Source organism: Leuciscus leuciscus (assembly GCF_965113295.1).
Source record: "Leuciscus leuciscus genome assembly, chromosome: 24".
Taxonomy (NCBI): domain Eukaryota; kingdom Metazoa; phylum Chordata; class Actinopteri; order Cypriniformes; family Leuciscidae; genus Leuciscus; species Leuciscus leuciscus.
Window position 1 is genome coordinate 9,512,851 of NC_138723.1, and position 26,853 is coordinate 9,539,703.

General features: G+C 41.1%; 2 protein-coding genes across 3 annotated transcripts in view; one reads left to right on the forward strand and one right to left on the reverse strand.

Moving 5' to 3' along the window:
* rabgap1 (RAB GTPase activating protein 1) overlaps window positions 1–26,853 on the reverse strand; it is a 118,631-nt gene that overhangs the window by 84,791 nt on the left and 6,987 nt on the right. Inside the window, exons 2-7 of one of the 2 annotated variants that reach the window (XM_082158780.1) lie at window positions 7,815–8,020; window positions 5,607–5,636; window positions 3,528–3,756; window positions 2,818–3,025; window positions 2,554–2,728; window positions 1,034–1,191 (exon numbers count right to left, since the gene is read on the reverse strand). In XM_082158780.1, coding sequence (XP_082014906.1) covers window positions 1,034–1,191; window positions 2,554–2,728; window positions 2,818–3,025; window positions 3,528–3,756; window positions 5,607–5,636; window positions 7,815–7,964 — 950 coding nt within the window. In that variant the 5' untranslated portion in view covers window positions 7,965–8,020. The remainder of the gene's footprint in view (window positions 1–1,033; window positions 1,192–2,553; window positions 2,729–2,817; window positions 3,026–3,527; window positions 3,757–5,606; window positions 5,637–7,814; window positions 8,021–26,853) is intronic. The other variant, XM_082158781.1, reaches the window with a different exon arrangement.
* anxa3b (annexin A3b) overlaps window positions 1–26,853 on the forward strand; it is a 255,961-nt gene that overhangs the window by 13,668 nt on the left and 215,440 nt on the right. The window lies entirely within an intron of this gene.

Here is a 26,853-nt window from a genome sequence, read left to right on the forward strand (position 1 = left end):
TTTATGTTTTTGAAAGAAGTGAAATTCAGAAATGCAATTCAGAAATGCAGTAAAAAGCTGCTTAATATTTATGTGGGAAAAGTGATACATTTTTTAATTTTCTGTGATGAATAGAAAGTTAAAAAGAACAGATTAGTTTAGTAATGTCTTTACTGTCACTTTTGATCAATTTACTGTGCCCTTTCTGAATAAAAGTTTGTTTTAATTTAAAAAAATCCAAATCTAAATGGCAGTACATTTATATTTAGAATAGTCTCAGCAAAAGCGAAGACTAAATCTTTGTAAAACTGCATCCCAATGGAGCGAAAGGACCTTTCAAGGTAATTCTGTCATTTTCTCCTGTTGTTTTTATCCAAAGTGACTTGCAGTCCATTTCTAACAGGGACAGTCTCTCTGGAGCATCAAGCTCATGCTGATGGAGAGACACTGAGGTTATTTTGGGCACTTTAGCCCTTTCTTTAAATACTTTTCTCTCTTTTTGCCTTCTCTGTGCAGCATTTCAGCGTAAACACACTATATAGGCCGCTAAAAGGTATTCAAACTGCTCTATTTTTTATTTAACTGTAATATTAATACTCAAAAATATAATATTCCACACATAGGGATCTGTGTGTCAGTGCGTGTTACACTGAACAATGCTTCTTTACAGATACGTTAACGAGTCGAGAAAGGTAATGTTTCCTTTGAAGCGAGCTCTTTCCACTGCAGGTCTGCAGCAAATCTGTGTTAATAGAGCTCTGTGCAGGGCGGAGGAATGAGGCGAAGATGTAAGGGATGATAAATGACAGGAAGCATGTGTCGACACTTCAGAGAAAGAGAAGAAGAGGTGGCGGAACTGCAGATTTTTCTATTTTTATCGTTTCCTTCATCAAAACAGGGCTGATTACTTCCGAAGGCTGGATAGCAGAAAATAACACCTAATTCAATTATGCCGTTAGAGACGAGACCTCCGGGGTTAAACGCGGATATGTGCGGGGAGGAATCGGGAGACCTGAATGAACTTTAATGGAGGGAGAGAGGCAAGGCGATTCACCTAAACGTGCCCTTCCCATCATCCTCTTTGATCTCCAGACTGACGGTGAAGGTGAAGACGTCGCTGTCTGGCGTAAGGGGCGGACCCTTGGCTGAGAGTGGCGCTTTATTGGCTGATCGGCGGAAAGCTGTGGCAAAGCTGTAGAGTATCCGGCTGACCTACAAACACACACACACACACACACACACATCTCAGTGATTGGAGTCAAAACAGTCTACAGTGACACAGGCTGTATTACAGTGACTCACAGTCGCGCTGTTCTCAGGTTATCAACACACTCATTAACACACAAAGATAGAAATAGAAATAATATCCTTCAGGATCAGTGTTCATATGTTTTGGGATATTGTTATAGGGTACTGTGGGCTCCAAGGACAAATTAGCGGAGAACCGCAGGACTAGTGTTTCTCCACTGGTTTCCAAGTCAAAAAATGTGTCACCTCCAACACAGCCATCAAATATGTGTGTACATGTATTCATCACTGTTAAACATAAATGAACAGCTATAAATATTTGAATGTGAAGTGAGAATGAGTCCATGAGTCTAATTGCTCAGGTTACGTTGAAGCGCATCATTCTACGTCCAGGATGTGCAGAAGCGGTTCTGCGTTCTATGATGGCTTTAATAGTTTTGTACTATAAAAGGTTTGTTATACAGCCTATTTATTTGTGGAATATCTAAGTTACACCGTTCAAGGCTCATATCATGCATAATAATAAATTAATTTAAATAACAATAACGGATTTGTCTGCAGGGCTGTGTTCTTCCTAAAGCCACGCATGTCTGTAAAAGAGGAACAGGATCATTTTGGGAGCATTTGGGGATAAATTTATCTTCACAGCTAAGCTTGACACACAGAGAGGAAACAAAAGGTTTGATCACAGAATAAATACAAAAAACATGTGCGCCCCCTTTAGACTAAACCAGAAAACTGCAAGCATTCTATCAGCAAGAAAAAAAATCATGATACAAGCACATATCTCATGGAGAACAGGTCCAGATTATATTTGACCCCAAAATAATCAAAAGAACATTTTTATCGTTGTGAATTTTATCACAATTAAAATACATTGTCCCCCAGAATTCCCATTATTATAATTAAAAAAAAAAGCTTGTTACCAGAATACCAAAAACCTTAATTATTTTTTCTAAAAACAGTATTAATTAAAGACAGTAAAACAAAATGCATTTTAAAAATATTTATAAATTATTTTTTCCCCAGTCATATCAATTTTGAACATAGGAAAATCTGCTTAATTGTCATGAAAATAATGTCACCTTGCAAATAATTCTTAATGGTCCTAAAAAAGGCTACATTTTTACTATGCAAAATATATTTTAAATATCATTTTTATAAAATATACTTATTTATATGTTTATACATTTTATTTTATTTTATTATCATTATTTTTATTTTTATATTTCAGAGTGAAATATGACCTGGACATTTCTTGACAAAAATTCCCTCACAAACTTCCTTAACCAATCGATGTGTAGAGAGCAATTGTGTTTGTCTCACCGCCTCCTGGATCTCACAGCGGAAGACGTGGATGCGGAAGATCTCGGAGTTGTAGTGGCTCTCGGTGAAGGCGAAGCAGTCGCTCTCCGGCGTGCCGTCGTGGCCGCGAACACAAAAGAGGATCTTATAAATGGGGTAGTTGGCAATCTCAGTGCTGGTCTGAGGGTCCAGCAGCCTGATGGAATATTCAAGAGCAAGATGCTTTGATGGATCATCTCTTGCGGTGTTTAAACCAATATGTTTCCAGTTAGCTTCACATCGTACCTGACGGTGCCCTCCGAGACTCCGGGCACGGAGAGGGTGACGTCCAGGGGCATCTGGCACTGGCTGCGGAGGATGCTGACCATACGCAGGGCCTCCACTTCACTGCGCGGGGCGTTCACTGATGCGCAGCCTAAATACGTCAGCTTACTGAACACCACGCTGTCCTCGTCCGGGACAGGGGTACCAGGACTCGAGTCAGAGGGCTCATCTACAGGAAGAGATGGGCGGAGAGACACAGTCAATCAGAAGACTCTAAATTAAACTTTTACAAAGTACATGTCAACATTTGGACACGCTTTCTCATAATCTTAAAATCCTTTTAATCTGGATGTTTCTGCTTAAATGTTTCAAATTATTTTTGTACACCAAAATAAATAGTGCCTACATATATACTGTATATGCACCTCGATAAATGACCAGCAGATGGCACTACCTGCATATGCATCACACTGACTCTACTTTTCTCTGTATGACAAAAAAAAAATTCTGAACACACACACACCAAAAAATGGCTTTGAAATGTGGTATCACAAGTGATAACAGACTTGCTTGTGAACAGGCATGTACAATCAACATGAAATCAAAATTTACCCCATTTAATTCCTTAGAAGTAAAATGGATGGTAAACACCATGTCATGTTCAGGTATTCATTTCACTCTAGTTTGCAGATGTTCTGTACAGTAGCAGGGAGATTTTTGTAGTTTTTTACCCCTGTAAGATCTCTCGTTGAGTTCGCTCTCCTGAGCTCCCTGAACGGGCAGCACTATCTGAAGTTTAGGGGGCATCGGGCCGGACCGTGATGGCGCAGCTGTAGTGGGATAGCCGTGGTCACCCCCTATAAGTTGGTCTGGTCCGCCCACCAGTTCAGTTACCGAAGGGTCCATCAGCACATCTTCCAGCTCCTGCTGTAACTCCTGCTCACTGCCGTTCCCCACGATCTGAACACACACACACACACACTCATCAGTACAGTCATTCCACGACTCATCTGAAACACATATATGCTCAATAGGATGAACAGACTGGACAGTACCAGGCCATAAAGACTAATCAGAGGAAAGCTGCATATTAAAAATTTCGGCTGTGAGGGACAAACATGTATGTTGTACTGTCAGAAGGTTGTAACCATTTTCACACACACACACAAAAAAGTTTATTGGTCATAAAATTTTTTTTTTTTTTTAAGTATTTTCATTGTGTCATCTGCAATGGACAACAAATTTAAGTAACCCACTGAACAGACTGTACGTCTATCCCTCACAGCCTTGTTTTCATATGTGAAATATAAAATTTGGCCTCTACCACGATTAACACCAGTAACACCACAGCGTCAGGAGGACGTGTCAAAGCAAGCCTTCCAAAACCATTTGTCCTGTTGTAGCGCAAGCAAATGGAGTTTGTAGGAAAGAGAACCGGGCATCAGTTTCCTGTCGGTGACATGTCTCGTCATATCCGGTGTAGAATATATAATGCTTTCTATCTGCGTTTGTCACTTGCTCCAGTCGTGTTCAGTGTAGACATGGTGTAAAGCCTAGTAACTGAACATTAGGGCTGTCAATTTAACATATTTTAATGCAACAGTATCAAGGACCAAAGTTGTGAGTCTAAATGTGCACATTTAAGGCCCCAATATACACACGGTGAAGTTCTTTGTCATTCTTCACTTAAGGGTAAAAAGAAGTTTGGGATATGTTTGGGATATCCGAGCGGCACTATACTGTCAAGCAGCATCCTGACACGGGCCACGTTTAGATGAATATGTACATACAGTATGCTCAAGTTCATCTGACCTCGACGGACTGAACAGAAGAAATGAACCGGAGATGATTTCCACATCAATGGAGGCGGAGCCTCAGAGCCACAACCTACTTTTACATCATGGACCAATGGTAGTTTGATGGTGTTTACCACTCAGAGTGAACTTTTCTAGAAAGTTCATTTTCACAAGCTGTTTCTAACTCCTGAAAACAAACTTCGTTTTGGCCTGATTTTTTTTTAAATGATGTCACACCAGTTCATTCCTCAATTTCGCATGAAGTATATTGGGGCCTTTAGGGACTGATATATGATTAATAGCAATTAATTCATTCCCATATGTCATTTATTCAGTCTAAATATGTAATTGATTGACAGCCCTATAAATAACACAAAAATGAAAGCTCTTTTTATTTCACATTGGATTTAAAAATCAATATGATCAGTGTAAGTTTTTTTATTTGGTTTCACTTCAGGAAGTTCGTAAATCAGCAGATTTCTTCAGATTCCTGTTATTGTGATTAGCTGAAGAGACAGAGGGTGTGATTTGTGTTCATTACAGCCAAGATGACGGCGACTGAAAGGAAAGATCCCTGAACAAGCAAGAATTGCATATGCCAATGCCAGAAAGTTCAGCGAGTGCAGATGATTTGGCAAGTGACCTCCACGAAATAACTTAAAATATGCATTTCTGTCAAATGCATTCAGTTTTCTTTAAAAATTGACAAAAGAGATTTAGCATACAAGCCAGGGGTATCTAGCATGGACTGCTGTACACTGTTGGGACTAAATGGCAACTGGACTAAGAGGCCTGGAATGAGGTAAACAGTGAAAGCACCAGACACAAAACAAGCCTATAAACATTCTACTGAGCACTGCACAATCACATTATCATAGTCCCGCTTATATCCCACACGCAGCTGCTGTACAGGCCAGTGAAGCCGCCAATCAAACTGATCAGCCAATCAGAAACAAGGCACAAAGACACAGTTTCACCACAGAGAAAGAGAGAGAGGAGTAGATAAAGACTGACCTTAAAGCTGACCCCTTCCTCAGAAATCACCTGTGTAACAAACAGAGTGTTTAAGGGATGCCCACAGGGGTGAGAGAATGGTGATGAATGGGTTAACTGAGAGAGAACGTTCTCCACATCATGATCGACAGATTATAAAAGAAAATGACAACCAGAAGAAACGTCTTCGCTTTTACCTGCCACAGTAGAATAGGAGAATTGCTACATAAAAAGTGATGATGCCCTCTTGTGGCAATAGCAAATCTTTCAGGCAAATATACCCACCCTCGTGTCATTCCAAACCAATTTGACTTTTCTTTCTACCAAGGAACAAACACACACACACACACAATGATTTTGAAGAATACTCACACTGCTCTTTTCCATGCATTTTAAACTCCTTTAAGTAACTATTTCTTGGTAGTTTATTTTTATTTTTTTATATATAATGAAAAAATAATGACTGTAAACAGGTTGCAAATGTTGAAGTGCTAATTTTGGGTGAACCATTCCTTAAATACTGAATGTGACAAATGAAGACAAGCACAATAGGAAAAAGAACAACATTTTAGAAGTTGGCTGGTCCATCGCCATGATCAAATGCAAATATGACTGAACAGACTTGAAATAAACAAATCCATTAAAGCAGAAAGCAAAGGAGTGACGGTGCAATGAACATACAAGCATCATGACCGCAAGATCTGAAAAGAGGGAAGACTGGAGCGCCGTAGTTGAATTCTGGTCCATGAATGAATGAGACCTGTATGGACGCAACATCCTACTGTGGGCCATCATGACACTACGGAATTAAGGAATTGAACGTTTGTACATATGGCTGAAAGTGCATGTGTAGAAAGTGAGAGGTGGCCAAAGAACACTCTGTAGTGCCTTCACATTAGGAGTTTGGGAAAAAATCAAGAGATACTGGAGAACTGGACGTAAATCTCGGCAGCATTCATGTGGTGTGGTGTGGTGTGGTGTGGTGTAATGTGAGAAATGGAGTCAGAGAATAGGCTAAGCAGAAAACATGGAATGAGGGTGACCAGATAAAGTGTGTAGTGTGCCTGTCCTCTTGACAGTGACTGTCAGAATAGATGGGAACATTTAAAATCTCATCAGCACCTTTGAACTAGACAGGTGGTGCAAACTTTACTCGCTAATTACCTTAATGAGGTGATTCTTCAATCAGGGGAACTTTTCTGTCCCCCAAGATGATTAAAAAAAAAAATCATACTAGTTCTAAGGAAAGTTAATAATAGCTTTAATTTTTTATTGTCAGTTTAAATTACTAATTTCTCATTTTTAACTCTCTGGTGTTCGTCGTTTTTTGCTGTTGAATTTTTTACTTCATCGGAATGGTACGAAACTTGGTAAAGGTTTTGGCACTTGTTGTGTGAACACAAAGAAAATCATAGACATGATTCATAAAGGTTAAATGGGCATGAAAAAAATATCCACACAGTCAATAAATGACGCAATGGAAATGAATGAGAGATGAATTTCATCTAGTGGAAACTTTTGGTACTGCGGCCAAACAAAATCTGACTGAAAGCTCATTTGTTGAGATATCAAGCTCAAATTTAGACCACAGCTCGTTTAGAATTATGACTTTAATTTTCTTGCAGTTTTAGAGTAAAATGTGTTTTTGAAAATATATATTTCATATAAAAATTGAAAATAGCATTTTTATGCATTTTTCATTACAATAAATGTACAATTCTGTAACTTTTTTTAAGTTCACTTTTTAAAACTTTGAACAATAATCTGCCAAGTGTCATCTTTGAAAAAAGATCAAACTTACATCTGTGCTCGAAAGCATTCAAGATTTACGACATTTTAAGTTGGAAAATATCATTTTCAGGTCTATGCTCAAAAAGTGAATAAATGGATTATAACTACAGCATAACATGGTAATTTAGTACCATAAAATTCATAAAATGTTAAATAAAAAACATTATCGAACTAAAATATAGTACATTCATTGCATTGAAATAAAATACATTTTGACAGACATTTTTGACTGACACGCGAAGACCACCAGAGGTTAAGAGTGTCGAAGTGTTACAGTTTTCTATAATTTCTCTTAATTTTCTATAATTTCTCTACTTTTGTGAAAAATCCCCAATACTGATGTCATTTCCATCACACCAAGCAACCCTTAATTGAAGAATCACACATCCAAGTTCCCAAAGCAGAAGATCTCCCTCTCCATTTTCTGTCTACTCTTACCTTCAGTCCTGTCTTTTCATCATCGCTACCATTATTAGTGGAGGGGGTGTCATCCCCCAGGCGGGACACCAGGACAAAGTCCTCACTGTTGAGGGTGGACACAGAGTCGGAGGACACGCTAATTTTCCCCACCGAGGCCTTGTCATCCATGACTGCTAAATCAAGCCAGACGCGCTCATGAATGGCGGTTTAATGAGCAAAATTACCTGGAAAACAAAGAGATGAAAAAGCAATGAGGAAAGGAAAAAAAAACATGAGAGGAGCTTGAACTACAAATAAAGTTTGTGGTTCTTCACGCTTCAAGTTTCAATCATCTCAAACTGTTCTACAAATGGCAGCATTCCCATGCAAAGCTATTTATGGACACATGGTGTCTGCAAAGCAAATTAAACTCAAAACCTTTACAAAAAGGCTGGCTAAAGGCGGAGATGCGTGCGAGGAAAATATTGTAAAATGATAAAGAAATGGCAGATAAAGTTTGGTAAATGGAAATAGGTACTCATATTATGGGGATACAGCAAGGGTCCAAAACAAACAGTCACCAAACCAAACGGCAAGAAAATAAAATCACCTGTTATTAGAAACTGCAGCGCTATACGTGTGTTTAGTCAAACTTGTAAGTGATTTGTATTATAATTAAAATACTTGCTGTTTTTTTTAAAGCATAAGAAAAGCATCTTGTCAACGTGGATATGTTTGCACAAGCTCTGCAATTCGTCACTCTAGTAAAGTCACGTCATGTTTATTTATATAACACTTTATACAATAGATTCCTTAAAATCAAGAAGCTTTACCATATTAAACATGAAGAACTGTGTCTGAGCAGTACATGTTTTACATTTTTAGTACGTTTGAGAAGTTCGTTTACAAGTACAACTTAATTTTCTGCTATAAAGCAGCTCTCCAGTCTGATCATGTTTTTTCACTCACGGCCAACTGACCTCGGCGGCTTAAAAAGGAGAAATGAAGCAGAAAACACTTCCACGTGAGAAGGCGGAGCCACACCACACCTACCTATTACATAATCGCCACTGACCAATGGTAGTACAAATGTGTTTACCAATCTTAGCAAACTTTTCCGGAAAGTTCGATTTGGCAAGCTGTTTTGAACTTGCAAAACGAACTCCAAATAAAGTTCGTTTTGACCTGATTTTGCTCGAAATGACGATACATTAGTTTGTTCTTCGATTTCGCTTGAAGTATATCGGGGCCTTAAGTCACTTCATAGTTCCTATTGGTGGTGCAAATGCAAACAGCCAAAATGGCCCTAAGGCCGTGTGTCCACCAAAGCGGTTTTTCACACGGCTGGCGTGTTTTTTCAATTGTTTTCAATGGGAGCGCCGCGTTTTTAAAACGCCATGAGCGTAACGAGGCGCTGAGCGTCTTTTTCACCAAGCATAATAACGGAACAAAATCATTTAAAACAAGAGCCAGAGAAAATACATTACATCGTATTGACATTTTAATATAGAATCAACACAGAAACAAAATATGTGTGAAATGAGAAACTAGTAACACTTTTGCAGATATTCCGTGTCATAACAAGCAAAGTGTCTCAACTGAAAAAAACGCAACGCTGGCAAAACGCTCTGAAGCGCTCACAGCTAGGCGTTTTCAGCAGAGCGTCTAGTGTTTTCAGCTGACTAAAAATGCTTTGGTGAACACACGGCCTAAGGGAACATTTAGTTCTCAGGGGACCGCCCTAATGGCTAGTTCCTATAAATGAGTTCTCATAACAACCCGATGCAAAAGACCCTATAGTCAGTCGGCTTTAGTTTCGTCACAGCAATGAAACAAGATTTGCTACACTATTGCTAGTCAAAAGTAGGTGATATTAGTCAAGTCACCTTAATTTATATAGCGCTTTATACAATACAGATCGTTTCAAAGCAGATTTACAGTGGTAACAGGAAAAGAATGATTCAATGACTACGTTTACATGCAGCCAATATCCGGGTTATGGTCGGGTTAGAGTCACTATTTGGGTTTCTGAAACATTCGGAATAACGCGTTTACATGCGTGAGCAGAGAGAGTTACTCCTGTATACATGGAATTTACAATATCCCGATGTAAACGGCGACGCACGGTTAGCGTCTGGACGTACGGACTTCCTTAAGACGCAATATGCGTCATTTCCGATTCTTTTTCCTGTATCCAAAGACAACAACAACAGCAGCAGCACGCGGATAATGAATAGTTCGGGGCAGATAGCGATCGCCTTTGTTTGCGCTTTCCTCCTCGCTCCAAAAGTGTGGTGCTGTGCTGCGTCTCGCCATGTTTACCTCTACTTCTTGTTTACTTCCGGTATACTGCACGCGGGTTTCTGTATGCGCCGTCCCTACTCAAAAGACCAAGATTCCTTGCGAATAGAACATGCGCAGAACACAAATCAATGTCCCTTTTGATGGGGATATGCCGATACGCGTTTACATGACCAAATATTCGGGTTAGAAAGGGGGTACCCCAGGTATAATATCCGGGTTTTTAAAAAACGGGATATGAGCATATCCGGGTTTTTGCCGGTGTTTACATGGCCGTGCGCGACCGGGTTATTGCTAATATCCCGGTTTTGAACGGGTTATTGGCTGCATGTAAACGTAGTCACTGATGCAAACAGAATTCAATTCTGCTGTAAAGAAGCTCTAAAATATGATTCAGTTGGAATCAGTTCAGTGTAGATTCACTTCAGGTTCAATAACTATGTAAAGTACATCAATTATGAAATGAGTTCAATTCAGCTATAAAGCAGCTCTGCAGAAAACAGTGATGTCATCATCCAGCTAAGTTGAGTTCTCATCTAATAGTGTCAGTGAAGTCAAATCAGTAATATTGCTGAATATTAAGTGTCCACAACTAAGCAACAAGGAACCCAAACTCCATCAGGTGACTGAAATGGAGAGAAAAAAACTTTGTTATTAGTGATATTATCTCATTAACATGAGCCATTAGTATTTTTAATCCATTTTCCTAAAAAAGAATTTTAAACGTGTATATCTGCCAAAAGTGTATTAGTCAGTGTTAGGATGGAAACAGTCGTGGCTCTTTTCTACAGCATCCAACTGTACACAAAATGCAAAAATCCATGTTATCTCCACGGCAACAGTCAAATGACAAACAAAGTTGGTGCTGCTGTGGATTGTAAACTGTGACGCCGCCCGATGCCAAGTGCTGTTTACATTACCACGCATGTGACCGGGGACAAAACTTTTGGTCAAAACAAACGCAATATCTAAGATTGACGTTATCGTTATGCAAACGTTTTAAATTCCAAAGAAATAGCAGCAGACTTTACAGTTCAACTGCAAAAGAAGAGAAGGCTGATGAAAAAACAGTTGTGTTTATGAGAGCTGTACCTGTGTGTATATCTGGACAAGCTGAGAGGGTTTGGCAGAGGGTCAGCGCTGAACTATATTTGGATATGGAAGGGAAATAATGGGACTGTGCAGGTCCAGACATGAAAACACGAACAAAAGCAGCTGCGCCGTTTGGAGGAAGTGTCGAAGAATGAGCAGAACCTCTGTGTGATTTACACAGACACACACATACAATGTGCTCCAATGTGATCCAATCCCAGAAGTCCCGCACAAAGGAGATGTTGAAACAAATTCGAGTCACAACAGTGAGTTACAGGCCTGTGGCAAGTGTTTCAAGATCTGCAGATAACAGTCAGTTCTCCTGAAGACATTCAATGGGGCCGTCTCAGAGAATTTAGGCTACAGCTAGAAATAATTCAGGAGACCAATGCTCATATTGCTCCATAAAGTAAAGCCACGTTTAAAAAAATGCCATTTGTGTTCATGAAAAGGCTTTGGGTGTATGTACATCTTACTGTTCAGAGTTACACTAGCCTACCGTTCGAAAGTTAAGGTTGTTGAATGCATTTGAGAAGTCTCTTATGTTCATCAAGGAGCTCAAAAGAATTTTTGTTACATTATAAAAAATATTTACTGTAACATTTGATCAATAAATGCATCCTTGTTGAAAACGAGTATTAATTCCTTTCAAAAACAAAATCGGACTGACCCCAAACTTTCGAACAGCAGTGTACAGCCTATTCAGAGCTAATTACTAAAAATAATTATATGCTGAACACATTTACATTTAGTCATTTAGCAGACGCTTTTGTCCAAAGCAACTTACAAATTAGGACTAAATTAAGCGAGTCATCGTGAAGAGGCAAAAAACAACGCAAGAAGTGCTCAAAATACGAAGTTCAGGCATTGTTCAGAGTAGCATAAGCCCGATAAGGGAGGATTTAAAGGAAAAGGAAAGATTTTTTTTTATTTTTTATTTTTTTATGCGGTTAAAGGGATACTCCACTTTTTTTGGAAATAGGCTCATTTTACAACTCCCCCAGAGTTAAACAGTTGAGTTTTACCGTTTTCGAATCCATTCAGCCGATCTCCGGGTCTGACGGTACCACTTTTAGCATAGCTTAGCATAGATCATTGAATCGGACAGGACCATTAGCATCTCTCTCAAAAAAATGACCAAAGAGTTTAGATATTTTTCGTATTTAAAGTCCAGCAGGCGTAATGATATGACGCAACGCCTGAAAATAGTCGACCCTATAGTCTACCGAGCTGGGGACTATTTTCAGGCGTTGCGTCATATCATTACGCCTGCTGGACTCATGGTACGGCAGCAAAGTTTCTTGATTATTACGCAGGAATGAGAGTATAGTTCCTAGCCATATCAGCCTAGAAAATCGCAACTTTTCATTTTCCGTCGGTCTTAGTACACGATGTAACTACAGAAGAGTCAAGTTTTAAATAGGAAAAATATCGAAACTCTTTGGTCATTTTTTTAAGAGAGATGCTAATGGTCCTGTCCGATTCAATGATCTATGCTAAGTAGGGCTGTACTGTCCCAGTCGATTAGTCGATTAATTGGTCGATACGTTCTGGTTCGACCAAAATTCTGATTGGTCGATTTTTTGCCGCGTTCATTTCATCAGTTTTGCCGCGTTTATTTCATCAGTTTTGCCGCGCTGAGGCGCGCTCATTTCATCAGGTGGAAAGCACTAACTGCTAATGGGGGTGTTTTCAGAGTACCCTTGTTTCACTGTAACAGTCTGTCTTCAGAACAGCCCCCTTGTTTTCACCTTTTTTGGATTAGCCCAACCCAAGAGAGAGCGATAACTAGAAGGTTTGATGCTGAATATTATTTATTTAATTGTGAGAGCGTTTAATAGTCAGTCCTCTTCTAACATGTCAACAACAAAGAAATCGACAGTGTGGCAGCATTTTGTTAAAATTGATAACAGGAAAAAGGTTGAATGCAAAGTTTGCAAGCAACAGTTTTCCACAGCTCGACGACAAACATGACATATCATCTAAAAGTGGTAAGCTCACTTGTCTGCGTTAGCTTGCCCTGTCTGTTTTGAGTAGGCTATATGAACATATCAGAATTTGCATATTTCAATGTTTTAGTGTGATAACCTAACTTTTTTATTTGGAGCCTAATGCGCAATTGCGCTGTGCTGTTGGTTGTGTTAGTTTTGAGCCTAGGATGCTTTATTTTTCAGTTATGCACTTTATTTCGTTTCTGCTCTTGATCTAGTTTGTTTAATAAATGTTCTTTTTTTATTAAAGTGGACGTTCCTTTTGTATTTATTAAGAGTAAAAGCTTTAAGTTAATAGTCGTGTCTCAGCTGCGAAGCTGAGCTCATGTTCAGCCTCGCTCGGTGCGAGGACATGCACGGTGAAATTATAGTGTCTGACAGTTATAACTTATTATTATAACATATGACAAAAATAATTGTCTAAATTATGTTGCATATTCCTCAACAGTTCTTGTGATGATATCCCTAGTTGACAACATAGTACTATTTTCGGAAATCATAAGCTGTGATATTGCGCAGGTGCACGTGATGCAACGCTGTCAGAGCCGACAGACTCGAGTGTCAGACTCATTTCAGTGCAAAATAATTAGGTCAAAAACGATTTAATATACTGCAAATAGCCTACTAGTTGTTTATGTTTATTTATAATTAATTTAGGCGGACAACAAGGCTACCAAGTACTGCGCACAGTGCGCGTCTAATTCATTTAACGTATTTTTTTTTCTAACGTCATTTTTAGTAGATTTTTTGTCGAAAATTTCAGGACTTCAGTCGACCAAGATTTTCTTTGGTTGAGTACAGCCCTAATGCTAAGCTATGCTAAAAGTGGTACCGCCAGACGGCTGAATGGATTCGAAAACGTTAAAACTCAACTGTTTAACTCTAGGGGAGTTGTAAAATGAGCCTATTTCCAAAAAAAGTGGAATATCCCTTTAAGTGCTCACGGAAGAGATGGGTTTTCAGCTGTCTTTTGAATGTTGCCAGGGATTCTGCATTCCGGATGAGGGTGGGGAGAGCATTCCACCAGCATGGAAGAAAGATATTTTTAAGAATATGGATAACAAAACAGTTGATGGGCCACAGTATGGAAAAAAATACTATAGGCCCTGGGCCTGTTTGGTTACCCATATTCATTTGTGTTCAGGATAAGAAATTCATACAGGTTTGGAACAACTTTGAGTTATATTGTTTATTCATTTTTGTTTGTGTGAGATGTGCGTGAGATGTGTTGGTGTCTGTTTTTGCTCTCTCTCTCTCTCTCTCTCTCTCTCTCGTATACTTTTTCCTTGTGTGCTCCATTTCTTGTTGCCACTCCTATCACTCAGCAGGTTTGCAGCACCTGGAGTCAGTTCCCTGCTCATCAGTGGTGACTGCTCTGATTGGCTCTGTTGAGGAGTGCTGGAGTTAAGGGGTGTGTTCACACTTGTAGTTCAGTTCGCTTGGTTCATTTGGTCTGGGCCAAAAAAAAAAAAAGTCCTGGTCCTCTACACCGAAACTAAAGAAACCGAACTTAAAGGCATTCACAACCTGATTGGTCATCTTATATTACATATATATTTCGAGAACTTATGGAACATCCAAAACAATGCTGTGTTCTGGGATAAATGCTCTCGCTGTGTGTGCGTAGCTACATATGATGGTATTTTGAGCAGCTGAGAACTCGTGAAGAGCTTATAAAATGAAAACGGTATGCTTTAACATTTTGTCCTTTTAAGGGTCTCATCTTGTGACATCATGTCCCATTTTTGGTTCATTTCCATGTCTTTGGTCTGTCTTGCATTCATATTTCATTAGAACCGCATCAGAGTTCATTTGGAAGCGGACCGAGACTCATTCTTTTAGTGATTTCAGTCCTCTTGTTTGGTGCACCAGGGTTCAGATGGCAGCGTTCACACTTTATTCAAATAAACCGCACTAACAGAGCAATCGCTCCAGGGTTCGCTTTAATCCAACCGAACATGCCAAGTGTGAACACACCCTAAAAAGACCTGCAGTACCTTCACTTTGAGAGATATTTCCTCCACACAGAGATCACCTGTCTCCAGATCCCCAGAGAGTTGTTGATCACTCTAATTGTTTGTTGAAGTGTATAGTGTATTAGTGGCTCACATTAAGTGTTCTCATATTAAAACCTGTTATATATTTTTTTTTTGTGGAATGTATCTTTGGTAGGGTGGTAGACGCCAATTTAGTTTGTGAATATACCCGTTTTCTCCTGTTTATTAGACAGTAAGGGAGTCAGGGAAGTATACTGTATTTTATTTTGGTTTTCTTATATTTTCCAGGTAAATTATTTCTAACCCCCTTCTAGAAAGATTGATCTTTTGTTTGGTATTTTGGCCTTGTTCCCTTCTCGAAGCTTTATGCTATCCCCACTTATGATTTTGAAAAACAAACATAAAACATTTAATTTATGTAAACTAAAATAGAAAGAATCTACTTTTTTCCCGCTAAGCTTTTGTGGACTTGTTTGTTGAACTGGGACCTGGAAATGGGAGTGTTTCTGTGTTCTCTCCTTAACTTTTTGTTACCTGCCTTCTTTAACCCCTAGACTTTTAAGAGGGCTTGTAACAGTGAGTAAATGATGACAGAAATTTAGTTTTTGGGTGAGCGATCCTTTTAATGTTAATGTTAAACTATTAATGTTTGAACTTGAAATGTTACCAAATATGTCCAAAAATAGAAAAACTTACATTACTATTTTATGTGAGCTTTTGCAAACTAATGTTGAGAAAAATATCCTTATTGTCAAGTGTCACCTAAACATTTTTTGTTTTGTAAAAGTTAAAACATTTGTTTACTGGAATTTAACATAGTTGACACATATATATATCCATTGTTAGTGATGAATGTGGAAAAATAAAAATCCATTCTTTGAAGCCAGGGAACTTTTTGGGCACACCTGTTTTGACAGTTATACTCAGGAAACTAAAGAGATCCACCCATTTTACTTACTTAACCTAAGTCAAAGAAATGTTTGAAAAATATTACTTCAAATGTAAAAAGCCACTATAAGCTTTCACCACCAGAATGCCAGGCAAATAATGACATTTTGAAAATCCTTGCCCAGTCCGGGTGAGTTAAACAAACTGAAACAACTTGTGCTCAGCTCTGACTTGGCAGTTTGACTGACTCAACAGGCATTTGCATGTAACAAATGTTTGTTTTTGCTGTTGTATAATTGGCTCTTGTTGATCACTCAGTCAATACCAACTTATGCAAACTAAAATGAAACTGAAAACCTGTTCAGTACCAGCGGGAATCATAGATGATACTGCAACACAACTAGTGCTGCAACAGATCACAGAACTCACTGTTCGGGTTATGTTACGGTTCGGACTCATATTGAGTCACGGATCGGCTCATTTTTCGTATTAGCAAAAAAAAATATTAATAAAAAAAAAATAGGGCAAATGTAATTTTGCTCTCCATTTATTATTTTAAGCACACCAAGTACTTGGATACCACAGCACACACACACAAAACTAGCTTCAAATATGTAAGTGAACAGTCAGTAATAAAATAAGAACAAATGCACTAATTGCAAGCATACAATCTAAAAGGGCTAACAGTATTCAGGTACAGAAATGTAATAATAAAATGTAAAATAACACTGTAAATTAAATATAGATCAATCTTTGCTAAAGTTGTTTTGTTGTTTGAATAACATTTATGAAATAGACCGCAGCAGGTATTTATAGGCTGCTGTCACTTTAAGACAGAATGCACTGATCCAATATAATGATACATATCTGATTTCTTTCTCAAGTGTTTACGTTCACTTAAGACATAACCGACTACGTTTACGAGAATACTTGCAGAGACGGATATTTTGACAACAAAAAGCGCAAAGAGACGCGAAAGAGGAATCAATTCGTTGTTAGCACACTATCTGAAACGCGGTTCTCTGTTTGTGCAGATAACAGCGCACAAGTTCTCTTTCGCTGCTTCTTGCGCTGGAATGGTTTAAAATCTATGATGGTTAAACTTAAATTAATCTGCAAATCACATGCGTGCCGAACCGTGTGGCTTGGTCTGTAAAGATCACAGTTCAACTACAATCCGTTGCTTTAAGGCACCTTTACACAAAATGTAGCAGGAGAGACGTGAGTTGATTCACAGGTCAGTGGGTTCAGCCTGCAGGGATACTGTAAGAGAGGACATTGAATGGCAGGTTGTTCCTTTGTGAAGCTTTGGTCTTCCTGACTGGGCACATTGTGCTCTGTCCTAATGGAGACCAGGCTCAGTGCTACACCCTGGGGAGCAATGACCAGAAACCAGCAGTACACAAGCCTCAAAGAGCTTCTACAAAGAGTCGTGTGGATTTGTGCTACTGGTTAAGATAGAAGAGTGGCTCCTTACACACACACAGGCGACTGACTTCATAGCCATGTTCGCTGATATCTGCGTGGATTTGTGTGGAGCAGACACACAGGATGCTCCTTCACACTGATGGTCTGTTCTCGCGCTGTTATAATGGATGCCTTGTCTGTCTTCCCTTCACTTCTCTCTCTCTCTCTCTCTCTGCCTCAGGACGCAACAGCCAAATGAGGAGTGAAACACAATATGGTGTTTTAGACTCTCTTGGGGCAAAACAAAGAGGAAAAAGAAAAGAGGAGGAGAGATAAACAGAGGCAAATTGATGCACAGAGAGAGAGAGGTGGACTGACTGAGGCAGAGAGACTGAAATCCAGGCTCCCGATATTCAGAGAAAGAAAAAAAAAGTGCGTCCAGGGCAATAGCCAATGACACGTCTACAAGGAGGCGTAAGTGAAGGAACTTTTGAAATGGCGACTACGAAAGAACAAGTAGGTCCAGGTCCACTGTGGGTCCAGTGGAAAACAGAGAGGAACGGCTGGTCGAAATGTGGCAACAACACGACTGCATCCTCGTATAATGTCTAGCAAGTTGCCGCGACGACAGTATCCATTTTGTTTACATCCGCTTTCCCGTGAGGTGCTAAATCTGGCTTGATAATCTTAAGAATATCTTGGAGTGTGTGATGCGCCACGATTTTCAAATCTTGTAGTGTGTGCGCGTTAGGGCTGTCAACGAATATTCTAAATTCGAATATATATTCGAATAGTTTTAAAAAACAGAAATTCGAACGTGAAAATTAATATTCGAATGTGAATTTCGAATATGGAAAAAACACGCCCGCGGAAGCAGAGACGCGGCTGTCTGCTTTGCGAGTGGGCGCGCGCGCTGCCGTGAGGCGACAGGTCACACGAGTCGCACTGTCTAGCACAGCGTCACTGCTGAAAGTTGACTTATGGAAGATGGCAGAAAGTGCAGAGCCCAACTCGACCGCAGCAGAGAAAGTGATTTTAACCCCCCAAAATCTAAAAAGCCATGTCTGGAAGTACTTTGGATTTTGGTCGGTAGAAGGTAAAATTGTGGAGCCGCGAGATAAAGTTGTATGCAAGCTATGTAAGATACAGCTAGCATACCATTCGACCACTAGCAACATGAGGTCACATCTCGAAAATGTGCACCCAAATGAGCATGCCATAATGTGTGGAACTCCAGCTAAACAGCCACGTCTTGACAATTATTTTGCACCGACCGCCACAAGCTCTTTGTCTGCAACACGACAAGAGGCCATCACGCAGAAATTAATTTCGTTCATTTGTAAGGACATGAGACCGATCAGTGTCGTGGATGGGGCAGGCTTCAGGGAGTTCTGTCAAGCAATGGAACCGAGGTACCGTATCCCTAGCCGTGGAACAGTCACCAATAGAATCGTAGAAGTGTATAACAGCACCTCAGACAAAATAAAGGAATCAATCAAAGACAAAGATGTGGCTCTTACCACGGACGGGTGGACATCCATAGCGACAGCATCCTATGTTACAGCAACGGCTCATTGGATTAATGATGACTGGGAAATGCTTAACAATGTACTAAAAACAAAAGAGCTTAAGGTAAGCCACACTGCAGAGAATGTAGGCGAATGCATTCAAGAGATCTTGGACGTTTTTGGCATAGAAAGGGGATCTGTGATTGCCATCACAACGGACAATGCCACTAATTACGTCAATGCAGTGGAGAGACATATTCAAACGGAAAATATACCATGTGTGGCGCACACAATAAACTTGGCTGTGCGTAAAGGGCTCGGGGTCAGAGCCATTGAAATCCCCGTTAGTAGGCTGAAAGTGGCGGCCTCACATTTCAGCAAATCTTCCGCCGACAGCTACCTCCTTCAGCAGAAACAACAACTTTTGGGATTGAAAACTGAGAAGCTGATTAACGACTGTCCAACGCGATGGAACAGCACATATGAAATGATCTGCCGTGCATCGGAGCAGCAAGCAGCTGTGTCTGCTGTCATCTTCGAGAAAAAACTGTCAAGAATGGAGCTGAGCACAAGCGAATGGTCCCTAATGGAAAAGGTGAGCATAGTGTATGAAATATGTACCGTAATAGGCTGGACAAAATGCAAAACTGTCCTAATATTTTTTTTAAATAGGTAGAATGCCCTAATTTACTTTGTGTGAATGTTAATAAGCTGGACAAAGGCAAACCTGTCCTAATATCAACGCATTATATTTACTTATTTATTGCAGGTGCAAGAGGTCCTTAAACCCTTTAAAGTGGCAACAGAAGCACTTTCAACTGACAAATATCCAACAGCGTCGGCTGTACTGCCTTTAATACATGTTCTGATCGCTCAACTGAAAAAGCGAACGCCAGACGAACCAGAACCACCTGCATTGTCAGAGATGAAGACAAAGATCGTCACAGATCTGGAGAAGCGTTATAGTGAGGGAAAGGGCGCATTTATGCTGCTTAACAAAGCGAGTTACCTGGATCCACGCTTTCATCGCCTCGTTCATTTGAAAGAGGAGCAGAGACGGCAGGTGCAGGTGGCTATACTGGAGGAGATGAAACAAGTGAATGTGTCAGGAGGCACAGGCAGTGAGGCCGCTGCCGGACAACCCCGTGATCAGCAACCCGCTGAGAAAACTGCGTTATCTGCTATGGGGTGTCTCTTCGGAGACACGTATTGCACGGACAGGCGGCACAGCCCAGACCAGGACATCAGTCTGCTTCTTCAAAAAGAGATGTCGATGTATGAACAAGAGTCTCCAATACCTGCTGAACAAAATCCTCTCATGTGGTGGAAAACTTTGGGCTCTGGGAGATACCCTCACGTCGCCCAGATGGCAAAGAAATATCTTTCCATCCCCGGATCCTCAGTGCGCTCTGAACGCGTCTTTTCCTCCGCTGGGAATATAGTAAATAAAAAGAGATCAGCACTGGCCCCTTCAAATGTGGACTATCTTGTGTTTTTGGCAAATAACCTGTAGGCCTTCAGGCCTAAGACCCGACGGTGACAGTGCACTAAAAAGACAATGGAATAAATCGCAGTCAGTTTTTTATTTTTTTCCCCTTTTTTTAATACAAGCACCAAGAATGTAAGTAGCCTTTTTCTTTTTTAATAGCACTTTATTTTTTATGAACCTCAGGGTAAAAGTTCTTTGTTGTCACATTTCTCGGAATTGTGTGCCTCATTTTATTTAACGTTAAACAGAAAAGTTCCATGTTTACCACAGCACAGCTCGCTCGGAGCGTTCAATGTCGGTTCTATACTGTAAAACTTCAATTAATGTTAATAAATTTGTTTCAATCACTGAATGAAGCCTGCTATATTTGGGACAAGAGTCGCGACCTTAAATTACTTGCACAAAACTCTTGATCAGCACTCAACATGTGCTGCTTATTGTTGTTGTTAATTTAAACCGTTATGCGCAGAGAGAGTGTGAGCGCGAGGGCGCGCGCGCGCGCGCGAGAGAGAGAGAGAGAGAGAGAGAGAGAGAGTGCCTGCGAGTGAGCGAGAGTGAGGTCTGCGGTCTTGGCCATTAGTTTATTTACTTGGTTTTGTGTTGGTAATACATTGTCAAATATGTTTAAACTTAAATTAACTACCTATACAAGTAATGTATGTCTCTTTGTATTAATTTGTCCTGTTATTGACGTAATGCGCGTCATTGAAAAAATGCGCAACCAGATGTTCGAATAGTTCGAATATTCGTGTGTTTTTTAGAGGGAATATTCGAACGTCATTTTTGAGCAATTTTGACAGCCCTAGTGCGCGTTTGAGATTTTAAAGAAGAAAATCTGTGAAGATTCTCTTATGTGTGTGATGCAACCAGATTTCACAATTGGTTAAGATTTAAAAACTCCTGTCCTGTAGTCTGAGACCAGCTTGTGGCTGAAAGAGAATGATGGTCACACGGAGGCAGAAAGAGACAAGTGGATTGAGGCAATGAGAGAAAGAGACACACAAAGTCTGAGCCTAAGAGTAAGACAGAGAGGGGGGCAGGGAGAGATAGACAGACTGAGAGACAGGAAGATCGAGGCAGAGACTGAGGCAGAGGGAGAGACAGGTGAGACTGAGGCAGAGAGAGAGACAGGTGAGACCGAGGCAGAGAGAGAGACAGGTGAGACCGAGACATGGTGATAAAAAGGTAGACTGTGGCAGAGATAGTCAGAATGAGGCACTGAGAGAAAGACCTACAGACTGAGAGACAGGAAGATCGAGGCAGAGAGTGAGGCAGACTGAGAGACAGGTGAGACTAAAGCCCAATTTATACTTCTGCGTCGAACTCACACTGTAGCTACGTCGTAGGCTGTGTTGCGCGCGTACCCTTCGGTGCACCCTGACGTGCACCTCTCCAAAAATTTACCAACGCGGCAATTCTAGCGCAAGCGCTGTGATTGGTCTGCTAGAACCCCTCCCTCGTGCTCCCTCCGCATGAGTAATTGCGCATCAACGCGGACAACGACGCAGAAGTATAAATTAAAACCAACGCGTTGCCTACGGCGTAGGTCCGGCGCAGAAGTATAAATCAGCCTTAAGGAAGATTTCACACCTGAGAGTTTGTTTCAGAATCTGCTGTTTTATCTCTTGGTTTGGTCAGTTTAGGCATGTGTGAACACGGCAATCGCGCCAGATTGCAAACAAACTCTGGGGTGGTTCGCTTGAGGTGTGAAACTCAACAGAACAGCGAACCAAATGGTTCTGTAAGTGGGTACTAGGGATGTTAACGATTAATCGACAATCAATTAATTGTCGATAATGCATTAAATCGATAAAACGTAACTTGGTTCAAGTTCACTTTTGCATGAATTCGCGTCATTATAATGCTTTTGGCCCTATGCCACTGCAGCAGACGCATATTACAGTATTAAGGCTAACGATTAACCGACGATCGATCATGGGAATTTGTGAGCGCATTCGTTTTCACAGTTCTCTCTCTCTTTCCCGGTCATTTGCAGGGTCAGCTTCACACACACATTATTTGGCACAGGTTTTACATCGGAAACCGGAGCACCTGGAGGAGACCCACGCTGACACAGGGAGAACATGCAAACTCCAACTCAGCCGGGGCTCGAACCGGTGTGCTACCATGCCGTCCACATTAGTTATCACAGTTGAAAACCAAAAGAGCATCTCTGAGACTGAGGCAGAGAGAGAGACAGGTGAGACTGAGGCAGAGAGAGAGACAGGTGAGACTGAGGCAGAGGGAGAGACAGGTAGACCGAGGGAGACAGAGAGACAGGTGAGACTGAGGCAGAGAGAGAAAGGTGAGATTGAGGGAGGCAGAGAGACAGATGAGACTGAAGGCCAATTTATACTTCTGCGTCGGGTGCGAGTAGAAGGTACGGCGTAGCATACGCATTGACGTGTACCATACGTCGTACCCTTCGCCGTACCCTGACGCGCACCTCCTCAAAAATTTAACTACGCGTCGCGGCGACGCGGACCGCAAGATCTGTGATTGGTCGGCTGGATAGCATCGCGTTTCCTCCTAAGCATTTCCGGAATTATCTTCTACACTCTGCACCGCCCGCCCGCCATTTTTAAATTCCGAAGATCAGTGAAGAGTCATGGAAATAGACCAAGTGACCGAGAGATTGCTTGAAGAAGTGCGGAAATACAGCCATCTGTATGACTCCTTCAGTCGCCATTGCTCGTAGAAACCTAAACTCAAAACAGCCGCGAGGAATGTAAACACAGTGGAACATTAAAACCCACCCGCGCCAACTAGCGTTTCGGCGGTGTAACTGCAGAGCAACACAGACATTCGCAGAAGTAAATGCTCACGACGGCGTCGCCTACGTGCGTAGCCTACGACGTACACTCGACGCAGAAGTATAAATTGGCCTTGAGGCAGAGAGAGAGACAGATAGACTGAGGCAGAGAGAGACAGGTGAGACTGAGGCAGAAAGAGACAGGTAGACTGAGGCAGAGGGAGAGACAGGTGAGACTGAGGGAGGCAGAGAGACAGGTGAGACTGAGGCAGAGAGAGAGACAGGTGAGACTGAGGGAGGCAGAGAGACAGGTAGACTGAGGCAGAGGGAGAGACAGGTGAGACTGAGGGAGGCAGAGAGACAGATAGACTGAGGCAGAGAGAGAGACAGGTAGACTGAGGCAGAGGGAGAGACAGGTAGACTGAGGCAGAGAGAGAGACAGGTAGACTGAGGCAGAGGGAGAGACAGGTAGACTGAGGCAGAGGGAGAGACAGGTAGACTGAGGCAGAGGGAGAGACAGGTAGACTGAGGCAGAGAGAGAGACAGGTAGACTGAGGCAGAGGGAGAGACAGGTAGACTGAGGCAGAGAGAGAGACAGGTAGACCGAGGCAGAGAGAGAGACAGGTAGACCGAGGCAGAGGGAGAGACAGGTGAGACTGAGGCAGAGAGAGAGACAGATAGACTGAGGCAGAGAGAGAGAAAGGTAGACTGAGAGACAGGTAGACGGAGGCAGAGGGAGAGACAGGTAGACTGAGGCAGAGGGAGATACAGGTAGACTGAGGCAGAGGGAGAGACAGGTAGACTGAGGCAGAGGGAGAGACAGGTAGACTGAGGCAGAGGGAGAGACAGGTAGACTGAGGCAGAGGGAGAGACAGGTAGACTGAGGCAGAGAGAGAGACAGATAGACTGAGGCAGAGGGAGCAGAGGGAGAGACAGGTAGACTGAGGCAGAGGGAGAGACAGGTAGACTGAGGGAGGCAGTGGGGTTTCTCTCAGAAGTCATCGTTTATTCTGAGAAAGCGTTCTTGAATCATAGCAACCGCACACCTGCCTGGTCAAAAGAATGCCAGCAGTTTGAACTCTTACTGCTGGACTACAAACCAAACAGGAAACACTTTATCAAGTCAAAGTAAGGGCATTTCATGGTTTAAAAAGAAAAAAGCCATTTCATAATAAATCAATTGTATTATAATCACTGAGGCTGTCTACAGTGCCAGGACAGTAGGGCTGGGTACCGAGTTCGATACTTTTTAGGTACCGACCGAATTGCCTCGATACTATCGAGTATCGAAAAATGACTTGTTTTTCGGTACCAGATTTCGATACCTAAGGGGTTAACTCGTCAACGTCAGTGCTCAAACAAATACATATGAAATGCACAACGACACGCCTAAAGTCGCTCACGCACATACACGCAAACTCTACACACACGAGACGCGCGGAACTCTGCGCACATACTCATATGAGACGCGCGCGCACACAAACTGTCCACGCACACATTCTCATATGAGACGCGAGCACACACACACAAACTCGCGCACATACTCAATGAGACGCGAGCACACACACTCACAATACCTTAAAGATGTGGAAAAGCCGATCAAAAGTGTGGCTACATTTCTCCATTCTCTATGCCAAGCGTGCGATGCAGTATTTGCGGTAAAATAATTGCTGCAAAGACGGTACCGCGACAGATATGATGAAGCCCTTGACAGTGCACGGAGTAAACATAAGAGCAGAAAGTTGCTCCGTCTTCGACTGGTAACTGAAGAGATACCTTGCTGATCACTCTGACAGTGTTTATATTGCAATAATGACCAACTAAATGTACTCTACCGTTCAAAAATGTGTTGGTTAGTCAGATTTGTTTTTCAGTAAGGATGCATTAAAGTTATCAAAAATGACCTTAAAACATGTGTAATGTTACTAAAGATTTCTGTTTCAAATAAATGCTGTTCTTTTGAATTTTTTTATACATCAAAGAATCATGAACAAATGTATCATAGTTTCCAAAAACTGTTTTCATATTTCTGAAGGATCATGTGACACTGAAGTAATGCTTTAGAAAATTCAGCTTTGACAACACAAGAATAAATTACATTTTGAAATATATTCAAACACTATTTTAAATTGTAATACTATTCCACAATATTACAAGTTTTACTGTATTTTTGATCAAACAAATTCAGGTTTGGTGAGCATGAGCTCTTTATAAAAAAATATTTTGTTCCTTTGTGCTTTTTTTTGTTCCTTTCTGGACTGACTAAGGAGCATGAGTCAAACTGAAAAAATAAAACCAAAGTTTTTCTGAGGTAATGTGTTATGTAATCTTGTTCAAATGGATTTCATAAAATTGGTATCGAAAAAAGTATCGTTCAGGAACCGGTATCGAAATCAAGGTATCGGTATCGACATTTTTTGAACGATACCCAGCCCTACAGGACAGTAGTCTGTATTTCTCCGCTTGGTGTCAGATTTCACACATTATTTTTCCCTACTCCCAATAATTTCCTGTCCTCTCCTTGTACTGCACTGTACTCTCCTCTGCGTTGTACTGAGAATAAGAAGGGAATTAAAAGGCAAAGAACAGATGCAGTATAGAGCCACACTGTATCATTGAGCAGAGTGATCTTGCTGTAAGCCCTGTGGCTGCTAAACACCAATTCACTTCCCATATGGAGAGAAAAATACAGGAGAGAGAAGCAGGTAAGATCAGTAATCTTAGCTGATGAAACCGTAGATTAGGTGTGTGAAAAATGAGATCCACCTATTTGCCAAGCCTGTGCTATGCAGGTATGGTCAAACGCTTTATAATAAGACTTTGTTGACAGACTCTGGAGGAAAAAAAGTAAAAGACAAAACAAAATAGGGAGAGGCAGAATGAAAGAGAAAGAGGGGAATAATACAAGGAAACAGCTAGTGATCCATATTAAAGGTATAGTGGAGGATGTTTTACTTCCTGGTGGGTAGTCTAAACTATTGGTCCTCCTAATTGTCAATCATTCTGGTGAATCAATCAAACTTTTCAAAAAGTGGAGAGGGCGGGTCTTATCTAAAATTTGGAAAGATCCTCCGCTATACCTTTAAGTGAGCAGTAGCCTAAGTGTTGTTTTCGAGTTTGCATTACTGTCTGCACTAATAACCAATAACTAATAGTATGAGGATATTTGCCTACATAAAGCTGCACTGAACAGTTACTTAATAAGCAAAACAAAAAGAAACACCCATCAAGATGGGTTTGTAATGGATAGTTCAGATGTCCAAATGAAGCACGTGCCTCTGTCACTGATATTGAGTCAGGGTGCGGTTGCACACGAGCCAGCTGTCTCACATTCTCAAGAGATGAGAAGCATCTGTCATTGTGCCGTTAGACACATGGTCATCAACTGGGTTCATTCCCCCCAGTCCTCCGCTCACACCTGACCGACTTCCCCACTCACACTAACCTTGTGATTTAGGATACTGTTCTACTTGATGTAAAATATGTGATTATGGAAGCAGTGGTGCTGCAAGTCAGATTTTTTTCCCATATGAAGGCATAGACCCTTGAGCGACTCGCAAATGCTGCCTTGGCAACATAACATCCACTGAGGGGGGATGTTTATTATTGAGGAACACAAGTACACTGGGAATTATTATGTATTTAGAATAAAT